At 34.8% G+C, this 15,093-nt stretch overlaps 1 protein-coding gene across 2 annotated transcripts in view; it reads left to right on the top strand.

Annotated features, from left to right (window-relative positions):
• Positions 1-15,093, top strand: part of PJA2 (praja ring finger ubiquitin ligase 2) — a 355,790-nt gene that overhangs the window by 298,148 nt on the left and 42,549 nt on the right. For both annotated transcript variants that reach the window (XM_021085401.1, XM_003123822.5), the window contains 3 exons: positions 6,327-6,444; positions 7,886-8,086; positions 9,499-10,549. In XM_021085401.1, the coding sequence (XP_020941060.1) occupies positions 6,414-6,444; positions 7,886-8,086; positions 9,499-10,549 (1,283 nt within the window). In that variant the 5' untranslated portion in view covers positions 6,327-6,413. The remainder of the gene's footprint in view (positions 1-6,326; positions 6,445-7,885; positions 8,087-9,498; positions 10,550-15,093) is intronic.

The raw sequence follows: 15,093 nt of genomic DNA, 5'->3' as shown, positions 1-15,093 counted from the left end.
TCCTGATCCAGTAGCTATTCAATAAGTATCTATTTCAATGATTATCTTCTAGGTGATAGGTAGAGTGTAGGTGCTAAGCCCAGCTCTGATATCGTCAACAAGCAGAAGACCAGTGTAATTCATTTTGATACCGTCATTTCCAACATGGCAGTTTCCATGTTGAGAATAAGCAGATTTTTTAAAGGGAGGAAATGTACTTTCAGGAAATGATATTAGCAAATCTTTGTTCTGATGATAGATGGAAGTATAAGAAAATTCAGAATCCAAATACATGTAATTTGAATTGCTTGTATTTTTTACCTAATGCAGGATAATTGTTATGCAGCCATAGACCAGCAGCTCAGAACATTTATTATCTCATAGTTTCTGTGGGTCAGAAATTCGAGCATGCAGGCTGTGTGGTTTTGGCTTAAGGTCTCATGGTTTGCAATCAGTGTATAGGCTGGGACTAGTCATCTGAGGCTTTGACTGGAGCTGAAGGATCTGCTTCCTAGGAGGTTCATTCACAAGGTTATTGCCAGAGACCTCAGTTCCTTCTGGGTCTTGGCAGAAACTTCTAGTTCCTCATCAAGTGGACCTTTTCTTAGGACTACTTGAGAGATCGTACGGTGTAGCAGCTGGCTTCTTCTAGAGAGAGTAAGCCAAGAGAGAGTAAGGAGGAAGCCACAGTGTGTTCTGTGCCTGAATCTTGTACATCACACACTGTCATTTCTGTCACATTGTCTTCATTAGAAACAAGTCACTAAGTATAGCCCACACTTAAAGGGTACAAATTGGGATCTGCTTTTTGAAGGGTGAAGTATCAAAGAATTTGTGGAATACTGTAAAACCACCACATTATTCTAACAGAGGTATGATGATGTTACTGAAGTGAGTAGGGTACATTGCAAAAAATAATAATTGTGTAATTTTAAAGTATTATACATTCTGGGTTATGAGTTGACTACTACTCAGTGGTGTTGGAGAAATATAATTCTGAAGACAGTTCAAGGTATAGGCTTAGTATGTACCAACTTCAGTGTATATTATGTTTATTTAGATATATGAACATTCATTATTATGTTTGCTTAAGTCTTTTGCTGTATTACTATTCAGATTTTGAGTTTTCTGAATTGCTTGTCTTACCACTAGCTTTCGTTTAATATATGGTTAAGTATAAGAGCTGTAGTTTAAATCTAAGTATTCCCAGTGCTTAGTCTCTCTTTTCATTATATTTCTGTATTTCCATTAGAGAAGGGAGCACAGATTTGTCATTCATTCAGTCATTCATTCATCCCTTTGTTCACAATTGTTTGTGTATTATGTTAGACAATGTATAGACACGGTGCATTTGATAGATACAATGCATTTCAAGCAAGATCTTTGTCTTTTAAGTCAGTCTTCCAGTTCTTTGGGTGGTTTCCATTGTCTGTCTAGAGATGCTGGCATACCAGCCTAGTTCAAATGATAAAATGATAACTTCTAGGTTAATAATTGGAACACCTAGGATTGATACTTCCTTGATTAATTCTTTTAATTCTAAGCAGCACATTTGTATAGGTTTTTTGTTTGTTTGTTTGTTTGCTTTAATTTGGGGAGGGGGGGAATGTTGTTTTCATTTTTTACAATCAGGAAGAAGTGTGTGAAAACTCCAAAGCATTTGAAATGAATAATTGTCACAGAGAGGAATCATGGGTTATTTATTAGATGAATAGTATAAGGAGCAAGAGACTAATTTAGCAAAGGAAGTGTTTCTTTAGGGAAAACTCAAACCAATTTTCCCAATAAATTTTTTTTTTTTTTTTTTGTCTTTTTGCCATTTTCTTGGGCCGCTCTCGCGGCATATGGAGGTTCCCAGGCTAGGGGTCGAATCAGAGCTGTAGCCACCGGCCTACGCCAGAGCCACAGCACCCCGGGATCCGAGCCGCGTCTGCAACCTACACCACAGCTCACGGCAACGCCGGATCGTTAACCCACTGAGCAAGGGCAGGGACCGAACCCGCAACCTCATGGTTCCTAGTCGGGTTCGTTAATCACTGCGCCACGACGGGAACTCCCCAATAAATTTTAGATACGAATTTGGCACTAATAAATTAATGTATTTTAATCTTGAGACACAGCTATGATCTTTATTATTCATCCTCTCTCCTCCATGTTCTGGTTTGTTTCTTTTTTATACTTCAGAGATAGGAATGAGTAACACTGTCATACATACTTAACTATAGCTGGACTCCGATGAAGTAGAGGTCATTGGTATCTACAAAGAGATTCTAGTCTACATTTTATTCGTAAGACAAGAACCACTATTGAAAATATTACTAGTAATAGAAGAAGATTCAGGGAACAAGAAAATGCAAGAAATTAAAAAGATTATTATAGAGAATATTGGAAGGTTGGAACTGAAAGTAGATGAAATCTGCCATTTCATAGATTGAAAATAAGAAAGAAACTTTGAGACAAAGGATTAAACTATGCGGGCCAAACACGGAGAAAATAGGAAAGACGAAAAAAAGGACATCTCTGAGACAGTCTGAAATGAGCCTTTAAATTAAAGCAATCCAGCTAGAGCTGTTGCGGTAGAAGTTTTATAAATGGCCTAAGGAAGTCCTTGTAAAATTACAAAATACCATTTGTTAAGTAAAAATCCTAAGAATTCCAGGGAGAAAAACTGGTTTACTTACAAAAGAATGAGAAATTGGCAGGACAGTTTCTTAACAGCAGCATGGAATGCTGAGAAAACAGTGTCTTTTAGAGTTTGGGAAAAAAATGATTTTATCTTGAACTATATCCAGAGTATGAAGGAAAAATGAAAATAGTATGACATGCAAGGAGTCACTGTTTACCTCCTTATGTAAAATTCCAGAAACAATTACTTGAGGATCTTGTAGTAAAGAAAAATACCCAATGATAAATAAACAAAACATTAAATAAAAATAAACAAGACAATAAAATAAATACAAATAACTAAAAAAAGATAAAATATAACAGTACATATAAATACATAAAGTAGAATAAAGTAAAAATAATAAAATAAAAATAAATTAAAAACAATAGAATAAACAAACTAAAGGAAAGTGTGAATTTTAACTCAGGGTACCTAACGCAGAAGTACAATCCATCAAAAGATAGCACAGAAGTATTTGGGTCTTGAAAATAAGTAGACTGAATTTAGACCAGGGTGTTGGAGGGCTCCAAAAAGAATATTTAAGAAGGAAGTGAATGCACATTAAAGAAAAGTGTGATTAAGAAACAGGGTGAATTGGTGGCCTGGGTTTGGTTTCTGCCAAGGAACTGCCTGTTCCATCCTCTGACAGGTACGTGCAGCCTGACAGTTGTAAAGAACACAGGTGTCTGTGCATTGCTGTGGGAGGAGCACAGTGTCTTCTAGACTCCATGCAAGGTTTGGGTCTGAATTCTCTGGAAACAGGTCTTCCATGAAGAGGACAGAGTCTGGGTTACCCATTCCCTTGGCAAATCTCTTTTTTCACAGATCACACTCTTCCATTGTCCTTCTGACCACTACGTAGACTCTTTCTGAAAAAATCTTTATTTTCTGTTTGAAAATATCTTTCAATGAAAAAGTTTTTTAAAAAAAAGAAAGAAAGAAACTGGGTGATCTTCATCATTTTTATACTCTTAACAGCACTTTCGTTTGACATCCACCCTCCTGGGTTTTTCTTTTCTCTCTCCAGCTTCTCTCTCACTGGTTAGTTTTTCTGGTGCTTTTCCTCTGGCCTCTTAATGTTGTCTCATCTCAGGGCTTAGCCCTTGAACTGCTTTCCTTCTCCAAGTCCACTTAAACTTCTTTTGCAGGTTTTGAACATTGTCTATATTCTGATAGCTCCCAAATTATGCTGATAGCTCAGAATTCTCCAGTCAACTCCAGCCTCCTGTTTAACATTTCTAGTTGAATATATAATCAGTATCTCAGATTTAATATATCCAAAACTAAACTCAAGATAACTTTCTCTAAACCTGCTTCTTCCACAAATTTTTGTACGTCAGTTAATGGCAACTCTGTTTCTCCAGTTGCCCAGGCTGTAAAATTTAGAGTCAACTTTAAGTCTTTACCTTCTTTCATAACCTATATCAGAAAACTTGGTCGACTGTACTTTCGCATAAGAAGTTAGATAATGTCTCTTCTCAGAACTATTTGATGGTTTTCCATCTACTCAAAATAAAACCTACATTTCTTATATTATCCTATAAAAGGCCCTTGTGATCTGTTCCCCCTATTCACCCTTCCCTAATTAATTTTCTGACCTCTTCTGTTGCTTTCTCTCTCTTACTCATTCCATCCCTCACTTCTTGCTATGGTAACTGCTGGAAATTCTCACTTCCAGATCTTCAGTTTATTCTACTTAGAATGCTCTTTCCCTAAGTTTACATGTGGCGCCCTCTCACACAGGTGTTTGCTCAAACAACTCCTTCTCATTGAGGCCTTCCCTAACCACACTGTTTTAAACTGCATACCCCCAGACTCAATTTATTATCTGCTTTATTTTGTTCCATAGTATATATTGTGTAACATTTATTTATTACTTGTTTTCTTTAGTGTCTGTATCCCATACTGCAGTTTTAGGAGGGGAGGAGCATTTGTTTATTTTGCTCATTGTTAAATCTTCAGCACTGAAAATAGTGCCTGGAATATTGCCTTATTTTAAATAAAGGGCATTGGGTAAAATACTTGTGAACTTAAATCCATTGTCATCCTTTAAGTCTGCCTTGTATTGTACTATGAATCTGTGAGGATTCAAGTTACTGCAGATAATTTTTGTCATTATTAAAACAGTTTTAATCAGAGCTTCTGTTTTTGCCAGTATGCTAAGATTATTCTTTTGATGTTTCTTTATCCTTTAGCGATTGCTGACAATCTGTGTTGATTCAGACATATTAGCAGATCATAACCTATTACTGAATTTATAAATTATGTGGGAGAATGTGTGTGTACTTTTACATATGTTTATATATAGCTATATGTAGCTATATGTGGCTGAATAAACAATATACAGTTAAACTCATTTGTAGAACTATCATCTTCAAACAAATTTGAATTGGTAATAGGCAGCTAGCAATAGCTCAAGTGTTTAAGTAAATAAAATATTTATATAAAAAAACTAAGCCCTTGCCAAACTTTAAAAAAGCACAGATTACAACTTTTAAAATAGTTAATAGGGAAGTTCCCGTCGTGGCGCAGTGGTTAACGAATCTGACTAGGAACCATGAGGTTGCAGGTACGGTCCCTGCCCTTGCTCAGTGCATTAAGGATCCAGCGTTGCTCTGAGCTGTAATGTAGGTTGCAGACGTGGCCCGGATCCTGCGTTGCTGTGGTTCTGGCATAGGCTGGTGGCTACGGCTCTGATTAGACCCCTAGCCTGGGAACCTCCATATGCCGTGGGAACAGCCCAAGAAATGACAAAAATAAAAAAATAAAATAAAATAAAATAGTTAATAAATGGGTTAATTTCAAAACAGATGAAAATATTTTTATATTTACCTGGTAAATTTTTCGTATTTAGAATAGGTTCTTTGAGATTAAGATATCTCAGTGATCAGTTGATTATTGTAAAGAATAAGTATAGTATTTTTACACACATTAATTATTAATCATCATAAGCCATTATTTATTTTTTAAATGAAGTTTATATTCTTAGAGTTAACCTTTTTTTTGTCTTTTTTGACCTTTCTTGGGCCACTCCTGCGGCATATGGAGGTTCCCGGGCTAGGGGCCTAATCGGAACTGTAGCTGCCGGCCTATGCCAGCACGGGATCCCAGCCGCATCTGCGACCTACACCACAGCCCATGGCAATGTCGGATCCTCAACCCACTGAGCAAGGCCAGGAATCGAACCCACAACCTCATGGTTCCTAGTGGGATTTAACCACTGAGTGACGACGAGAACTCCCGGGTTAACTTCTTTTAACAATGCCAGGCTAAAGTGTTTTGGTGGAGAAGAAAAGATGGCATAGTATGTGGTAGACCCCCAAACAGTTTGGTCACTTACCCTAATTAACACTTTTCCCAATATATTTGCTTCTTACTTATAAATTATATGTGTTTCGTTATCATTGTCGGTCTTAAGGTTAAAATGTATTAAAGCAAGATTTTTCATGATGAGATCTAAATCTGTTTTCAAAGCAGCCATCTTGGTAGTTTTAAGGTTCTTTGGTTTGACTTGTAAGATCCAGTTGTATTTTTCTGTGTAATGAGTTAATAAAGAGCTGAACTGGTCAGATCCAGTTGTATTTTTCTATGTTATGGGTTAGGAGAGAGAAGTATTACTTTTGCCTTTTTTGTTTTGCCCTTGTATTATTAATATTTTGTTTAATCCGTGGTTTCTTTGTAGGAATCTTTTGCAGCTTATCCATTGTGTGAGTAAAAAGTAAATCACATCCATAATTCCACTGAACTGGGCACACAAAAACTGCCATATATGTCACAGTATACTGAAAAAGAGCCGGCAGGTAAGCATGATGTTGCTGTCAGTTCCTCTAACATTGTGGACTTCCTATTTTTCCCTCCATATTTCTTGAGTACCATATGTGATATATGACCATGGTATTACTTAGGGCCAGTTTTAATCCATATATTAAATATTTATAAAGCTTAATTTCTAATATTGATACAAAAATGAGTATAAATAGAAATTCTTATATTTTCTTTTCACACTCCCTTGGCATCTATTTTGCTTTCCACTTTGGAAACTATTCTTTTGGTGTTTAGGTTACTGGACAAGTTACTTAATTAATTTTAACCCTAATTTTTTGATATTTAAAAAAAATGCAATATTCACCTCATAAAGTTTATGAATCAATCATGTAACAGTGCAATACTTGGTATTATATATTATAAATACATATTTGTTTTTCTTTGTGCTTAGAAACAATTAGATTTCCTATTTCAGTGTCACAAAACAAAAAATACATAACTATTTCATTTATTGACTGTCCCATATTCTGTGAGAAAATATTTTTAGTTCCTGCATATATATGTAGACCCAATTGAATAAGCAAATGTGTAGTATACATGTATGATGATACATACACACGTGATATACATGATATATTATCATGTATATGATCTATACATATATGATATACATACACACATGGGATATACATGATTATTATATATGTATACTATTCATTTGCTTATTCACTTGGGTCTACGTATATTATATGACAATGTGCTACTTAATAAAGATGCTACTGTTCGCTACTGTATATCCCTTCAGAATCAGTACTTAGTATTCAGGTTGTTCAGCTGTTAATGGATTTTCTCACCTTATGTATACCATTGGTAGTTTTGAAAAGTGGGGTAGCATGTGTTTGACTTGGCTCATCACTGTTTTCTTTCAGAGAATTTTCCTTGGCCCTAATTTTGGCAGGTTGTTTAATTGTGGTCCACTTGGTTCTTTATGATAGTACAGGTACCATTAAAGAAATTACTTTTCATCTTTGGAATGTATTCACTTTTAATGTAATTTAGTCCAATATACCTGTGTGAGTAATTCACTTAATGAATTTGTATTGAGCACTTATATGTAAGGTACTTAGATAATTTGGAGGATCATTCTCCAATTCTTAAGGAGCTTTTACAGTATAGAAATTTGGCATGTGAAAAAAAATTTTGGTAGGTTACATTATAAAAATTCTGAAATACATTTAAGGTACCAAACTTTAAAAGATATATTTTTGGGGGGTAAAGAGGTCACATAATTCTCCTAATGTATTTCATATTTACTTTTCAAGTAAGTTTGTGTAGTACTAGTAAGGTGCACTTGATGTTCAGTAGCTTATGCTTTGGCAAATAATAGATACACGTTGAAACATTACCCCAAATATCAGAATAAAAGGTCAGAATAAAAGAGGCTGTGCCCCTTTTATTTTTAACTCTGTTTTCCAGCAATGGATCAAGAATCCAGCAAGGCTGCCTGGCCCAAATCAGCAGGAGGATATCAGACAATCACAGGCAGGAGATATGGCAGAAGACATGCATATGTCAGTTTTAAACCATGTATGACCAGGCATGAAAGGAGCTTAGGTCGGGCTGGTGATGACTATGAAGTGTTGGAACTAGATGATGTTCCAAAAGAAAATTCCTCAGGTATGTAACATGAATTATTTTTAATAAGCATGTAAGAATTGGTCATATAATATTTGAAATATTGAGTCAGTTTTATATGTAGCTGAGTATAAATGCTATACATTTCCTATTAAGAAGTTCTGTTTTTAAATTTTTATTGAATTTAATGTTAATAGTATATAAACTTAAACAAAGAAAATAGAATATGGCCAATCATTATAACTACTTAGGCATGGCAGTGATTATATTGTCACATCCTTCAGCCAGAGGAAATCTTCATGTTTGAATCAAAAAAAAAATTGTTAATGTGAACTGAGTATATTTTCCCCTGCATATTACATTTAAATAGCTTTTTTGTTATTTTATTTGTAACTAAATAATTTTTTTTAAGAATCATCATATAAAATACAGATGTCAAGCAGCATTTAATTATTCAATTAAAATTTCTTAATTGTTCATTGGTTCGAAAAAGTATGTTGCACATATCCATGTGCTATAATTACATGTTTTTTGGACTGGAATATAATCTTCCTCTTTCCTGAGCAAAGTTGATAATTCTAGATTATTTTTACTGTCATTTATGTACAAGAATCTGAATTATTAGCCAAGGTCATTATGTTAAAGAAGGCCTTTTGCGATATGACAAGACTTCCCTTCAGTTTTTTATAATTCATAAATTTTTGTTCCAGCTATTCTCAATGTCTTCATTTTTGAAATTATTACATTAGTGATGGTAAAGATAGTCGTGCTTAAAATAATTTTTAGAGTAGATACAATTTTACTTTTGTCTCAGAATTCTGACAAACTATGTCAGAAACACCATTGTATTTTTTGTTGTTTTTCAGTCATAGTTGTGAGGTAGCTAAAGTTAATTCATTTTCATAGGTATCTTACAGCAGTTCATTTTGGGCATAGAAATCTAATATTATGTATCTAGATACAGAGATAATTTTCTGAAATGACATAAAACTCAATAGAATCTTATTTCTGCTAGATCTGTAACCTGCTCTTATAGCTGTTATAAGCACCTTAAAAAGCTGTGTGTAGTAAAAGAATTTAAGTGTGAATTGTACTCTCCAACAACTGGGAGGTTACTCTTTGACTTCACTTTGGTCTCTCACTGTGTAGTGTCTCATTAGCCTCCCTTTTAAATGTCTTTTAGAGATTGTTTTAGGTTTTAGAATGGTTAAAAACCTACAGAAGACATCTGAGGGACAGTATGTCGAGAGGCTACTAAATTGTATGAATGAACTCATAGGATGACCATTCTGCCCTCCCAGTTAAATTAGGGAGTCTAGAAGCACATGTCAGAGAAATTTACTCATATTCTCAAATAGGTAATAATTGGTACAGTTTCTTCTTAAGAATTGTTATTAAATAAAATCTATCTAAATTAATTCCTCTACATATGTTTTCTTTTGTTCTCTATGAAGGTTCCAGTCCATTGGATCAAGTTCATTCTTCGCCCAGTGACCCTTTATTTGAAAAAAGTGAAGCAGATATTCCCATTTGTGATACAGCATTGAATCAAAACGTTGAGAGCAGTCCGTCCTTTGCTGCAGTACATCATAGCGAGGAAGGCAGGGAGACCTTAGGAAGCAGTACAGATCTTCACAATCACGCTGAGGGAGATTATACTCCAGGAGCTTGTAATGCTTCAAGTGTCCAAAATGGAATTACATTGGTTCATACTGACTCTTTTGATCCAGATGGCAGACATGGAGAGGATAATGACCATCTTCAGCTTTCTGCAGAAGTTATGGAAGGTGATAGATACCAGGAAGCACTGGGCAATTCAATATTTGAGTTGGAAAATGGAGAGGTAGAGGCATACACTGGTGTTTCACCACCACTTCCCTCTTTTAACTGTGAATTAAAGAATGAGTTTGAAGAGTTAGATTCACCACCTTTAGTGAAAAGTTCTACTGATGATACCGAGTTTGTTGATCAGAACAATCAGGAATTTCAGAGATCCTCTTCTGAAGATGAAGTTATTAGAAAGAAACAACAAGAAAATACTAGCCAGGAGAGACAAAGAGAAAATTCAACTGAAGGTTCAGCCTGTGCTCCCAGGCATATTTGCAGTGAACAAAATACCAGTGATAAGAACAAAAACCAGGGAAGTTCTCCTGAACAGGTAGTGAGGCCCAAAGTTAGGAAAGTTATAAGTTCAAGCCAGGTGGACCAAGAAACAGGTTTTGGTAGGCATGAGGCTAAACAAAGAAGTGTCCAGAGGTGGAGAGAGGCTTTGGAGGTTGAGGAAAATGGCTCAGATGACCTCTTAATAAAATGTGATGACTATGATGGAGAGCATGACTGTATGTTCTTGGATCTGCCTTTCTCAAGAGTTACACAGAGAGAAACAGAAAATAACCAAATAACACCAGAAAATGGAGCCTCAGCAGGAAGGCAAGAAGTTGTGGATAACACATTTTGGAATGGCTGTGGAGATTACTACCAACTATATGACAAAGATGAAGATAGGTAAGGTTTTATGTAATATTTTGTGGGATTGTGTAGTGAGCAAAGTGATTTATTTCTAGAATTAGATGTTTGATGGATGGACTCTCTGACATGGTCAGAAATTAGATATTTTGGCTTATCAAATGGTCTTATTTACTGAGGACCAACTGTACATGTAAACTACTGGTTAGTTTTGCACAGAAACTTTGAGGTATTTCAGGAATTTATAGAAATTATAAGTTCAGGTAACAATTATTAATTATTACAAAAGGGTAGAAATACTATTTCTGTTCATGGTATTTCAGTTAATGGTATGTGAGGTAAACATTTTTTTTTTTAATTCCTATATTAAGCCAGTCTGGGTTTAAAAAGTGATTAAGGTCATAGAAAATTTTGATCAATGACATTACATTAACTTTGCCAATATTTATTAATATCTCCTGTTTCTCTATTCTTTCTGTTGCTCTTCCTATCACTGTTTATTTTTTTTACTTATTTTTATTTAGCATTTAATTTTTACTAACAACTTTATGTAGTAGATTCTATTATTTTCCCTATTTGTAGATGAAGAAACTGAGGCACAAGATTATTTACAACTTCCTAAGGTCACAAAGCTAGAAAAAAGTAAAGGGGGAATTTGAATATCTACTTGCTGCCTAACTCCAGGCTCTACATTCTTCACCACTGTAATTTACTGTTTTCAAGAGAACATACAGCTTTTTCTTTATACTAAACATTTTGATTTCTCTTATATGGATTCCTGTCGTTCCCCCCAAACTTTAAACAACAGAAAGAACAGAAAAATTGAGAATTTCTTTGATTGCTTGAATTTTCATTACCCTAGAGTCTAGACTTTGACCTAACCTTTTAAGCTGGTTGTAACCCTTGCCCTGTTCAATTACAGTGCACTTTCAAGATTTTATTAACTTACAGAAATGATTTTTATTTTTTTAACTAGAAGGTACTACAGGGGAAGACATTTAGCCTTTGGAATATCAGTGCATTTTATATATTTTATTTCATATCATAAAATTAATAAAATCTTTTTATTTGGACATATGAACTAAGCTTTTGTTACAAGTAACTTTAGAAACAATTGAAGTATAATTTTTCCTGCTATTTCGAAGTTTGTAAACTTCAAGTGTTAGCAGACTGTTTATGTAACCTGCTCTTGTTTAAGCTAAGAGTAAAGTTAGTTAAGAACTTTTTTCTAGCTTATTTCTACTTTTTCAGTTTAGATCTAGTCTTTTATCCAAAACCCACAGAGTTCTTAAAACAGAAATTGATAGCAAAACCTGACCTAATATAACTTCCTTGATGGCAGATCTAGAGCTAAACTAAAATGAGGCCTTTTTTCAAGTATTCATACATTTTGTGGCAGAAATATGAAAGTGTTTGATTTCCGGGTGCTGGCTTAGACCTACTGGGAATTGTTAAGTAGTATTTCTAAATCTTAAGGAAAAATCTAAGTTCCAAAATATATTCCACCCTAAGATTTTTGAATTAGATTGTGAACCACACTATACCTCTAGATTACTATTAAAAACAACTTAATAGTCTTAGATATCTTTTTGAAAGTATAAAGTTTTTTCGTTTTTTACCACGTTTTTGGTTTTTTGAAGAAAATTTAGTTCCTGCTCTCTCATTATAGACACATTGATAAAAAATTAAAAACTTTCGTTTGCTTTTTATAGTCGGGTATAATGTCATCTAGTGAAGTTAATGAAATCTTTACATTGTTTGACAATCTCAAGAAAAAGGGTAGTTTTCTTGGCTCTTGGTTTTTATTTATTTATTTATTTATTTATTTAATTTTGTTTTTTTCTTAGAGCTGCATCCACAGCATATGGAGGTTTCCAGACTAGGGGCTGAATTGGAGCTGTGGCTGCCAGCCTACACCACAGCCACAGCAATGCCAGATCTGAGCCGCATCTGTGACCTACACTGCAATTGACAGCAACCCCAGATTCTTAACCCACTGAGCAAGGCCAGGAATTGAACCTACATCCTCATAGATACTAGTTGGGTTCACTAATGCTGAGCCACAAAGGGAACTCCAGCTCTTGGTTTTTATTTTTTTGCTTTTTAGGGCTGCCCCCGTGGCATATGGACGTTCCCAGGCTAGGGGGTCTAATAAGAGCAATAGCCACTGGCCTACGCCACAGCAATGTCAGATCCGAGCCATGTCTGCAACCTACACCACAGTGCACAGCAACACTGGATCCTTAACCCACTGAATGAGGCCAGGGTTTGAGCCTGCATCTTCATGGATGCTAGTCAGATTCATTTCCGCTGAGCCACCATGGGAACTGCCCCAGTTCTTTGTTTTTAAATTGATTTTGTTGTTGTTAATAGTTGAAGTGTTTTCTTTGCCTAGAATGGTTCTGAATTTTCAGGGGTTATAGAGTATTTTCTTAGTGTATTTATTTATAAGTTTTTTCCTCAAGTGATGTAAATATTCTGAACAATGACAGATTTTTTTAAATAAATAAAATATACAGATGAGAAAAACCCTTAAAATCAATAGGAGCTTTTTTTCTTTCAACTTTTTAGAAATAGATTGACTAATAGAACCTGTAGTTTGGGTGTGCTTTAACGATGGAGCTAGTGTTGGAATATTCTTTAAAACACACTGAAATTCCAGAAACACTTATTGTTTGTTTTTTAAGGCTCTTATCACAGAGTAAATTTTCAAGGATATTGATTCTACCTAAGATTCCACTTCCATTTGCAACTATAAGCCTTCAGATACATTTTAAGACCTCATTTCAATAATTTGTTTATACAGTCTTGAGGAGTGATGGTATTTCTGTGCTCCTGTTTCCAGAGGCTTACTCTCTGCAGAGGATCCCAGTTCCCAGGAATGCCTTTTAATATGGTGCTAGATAAAGGGTGAAATTTAGTAGCTGTACACTCCTATTTAGTTTCATTTTGTCACTTGTTCATCTTCCTAATGATTTGCTGCGGCCCTACTCAGTTCTGATATTTGCAGATTGGAGAGCTGGGAAACACAGTGACTGTACCACTGGTACCTTGAGAGGGAAAGTTTAAATAGCTTCTGCTTTGAGTCTGTGAGGTTATTTTTGCATTGTCTCTGCTTTATAAGACTTAAAGATGATATACTTGAAAAGCTTTCTTGACATATTTGTATTATAATATCTACAAATAGAATGCTCTTACCAAGAATATAAAGTAAAATTTACTATGACATTTTTAGGTCTAGGAATTTTGGTCCACTTTTTAAAAAAGGTATAGTTTATATATTCTTTTATAAGTGGAAAAGTATTTTAATGATTACATGACCCATTTCTTCCCTAAAAAATTCTAAATGATCACTTAGTCACATCTGAAACCTTACACTCTATGGGATAAGCATTGCAGCTGGTAGCATTGCTCTGAGCTGTTTGATAGGAGATGTGCATTACCTTATTAAATTAGAACTGCAAGGGGAATTTTAATAGGCAGCATATAATTACCAGACTTGGAATTAGACCAAAGAGCGAAGGTTAATGCCCTGCTCTTTTGAAATATACCCTGAGAACTTTAATAACTGTTTGAGGACAAGATTGTGAGTTTAAAAGAACGTTTCAGCCATGCTAGCGCATTTTAAGCTTGGGTCTAATTGTTCTAAAGAGAGGTGTGCCATCTCCTGAACATTTTTTTCTAGCACCTGAGCTTTCTTTTAGAGTTCTTCTGTCCCCAGGTCTTAACCTTGCTTAAAAGGTTAAAAGAAATCTCACCTAAGAAAAATATGTCAGGATAATTTTGTTGTTGATGATGACTTTGGGAGAATAAAAGGACTATTAGTTATTTAGTTTGATTTTAATTTATATATTCAAAAAGAATTCATTGAAATTCTCCCTAGGGTCAAATTTTATTCTAGGTACTCTGTAAATGCAAATAATAATGATCTCTGTTACCTTGGTGTTCACCAGCCTTATTAGGAAGACAAAATATACATATAATTAAGCTCCTTTCCTCTTTTATTATATTAGTTAAAAACCACCAGAAAGCGCTCCTATGATTTCGCTGACTCCCAACAAATAAAATATCTATAAGCAGCCAAAACAAAGATCTTTAAGCACATGCTCTAATATTTTAGCAAACCCTTGTATCTTGTTTCCAAGTTTGCAGCCTAGAAAATACAAAAAATTACAAAAAAAAAAAAAAAACCACCAAAACAAAACAGTGACTTCCTGATTTCCATAGCCAGTTGACTTTTTCTCAGTACCCATTTTCTTTGCTTCATTGCTGCCATCAAGCTGTTTGCTCCCCCTTTTCTGCTGCATGGTTTCTCTTCCTTTGACCTATATTGGTTGCTTCTATGCCCTGTCTTCTCTCAAGTATGCAAACTTTTTTTTTAAATGTTGACCTCATAGTAAGTATTATAAGCTTTGTGGACCAAGAGGCAAATTTTAGGATATTATGTAGGTATCTATATACCATTTTAAAATTATACACACACACACACACACACATACATGCACACATATGCACACACACACGCGCACGCGCACACACACACATATGTATATATATATATATATACACACACACATCCTTTT

The sequence above is a fragment of the Sus scrofa genome, chromosome 2, assembly GCF_000003025.6.
Source record: "Sus scrofa isolate TJ Tabasco breed Duroc chromosome 2, Sscrofa11.1, whole genome shotgun sequence".
Taxonomy (NCBI): domain Eukaryota; kingdom Metazoa; phylum Chordata; class Mammalia; order Artiodactyla; family Suidae; genus Sus; species Sus scrofa.
This window is presented reverse-complemented; position numbering and strand designations above follow the sequence as displayed.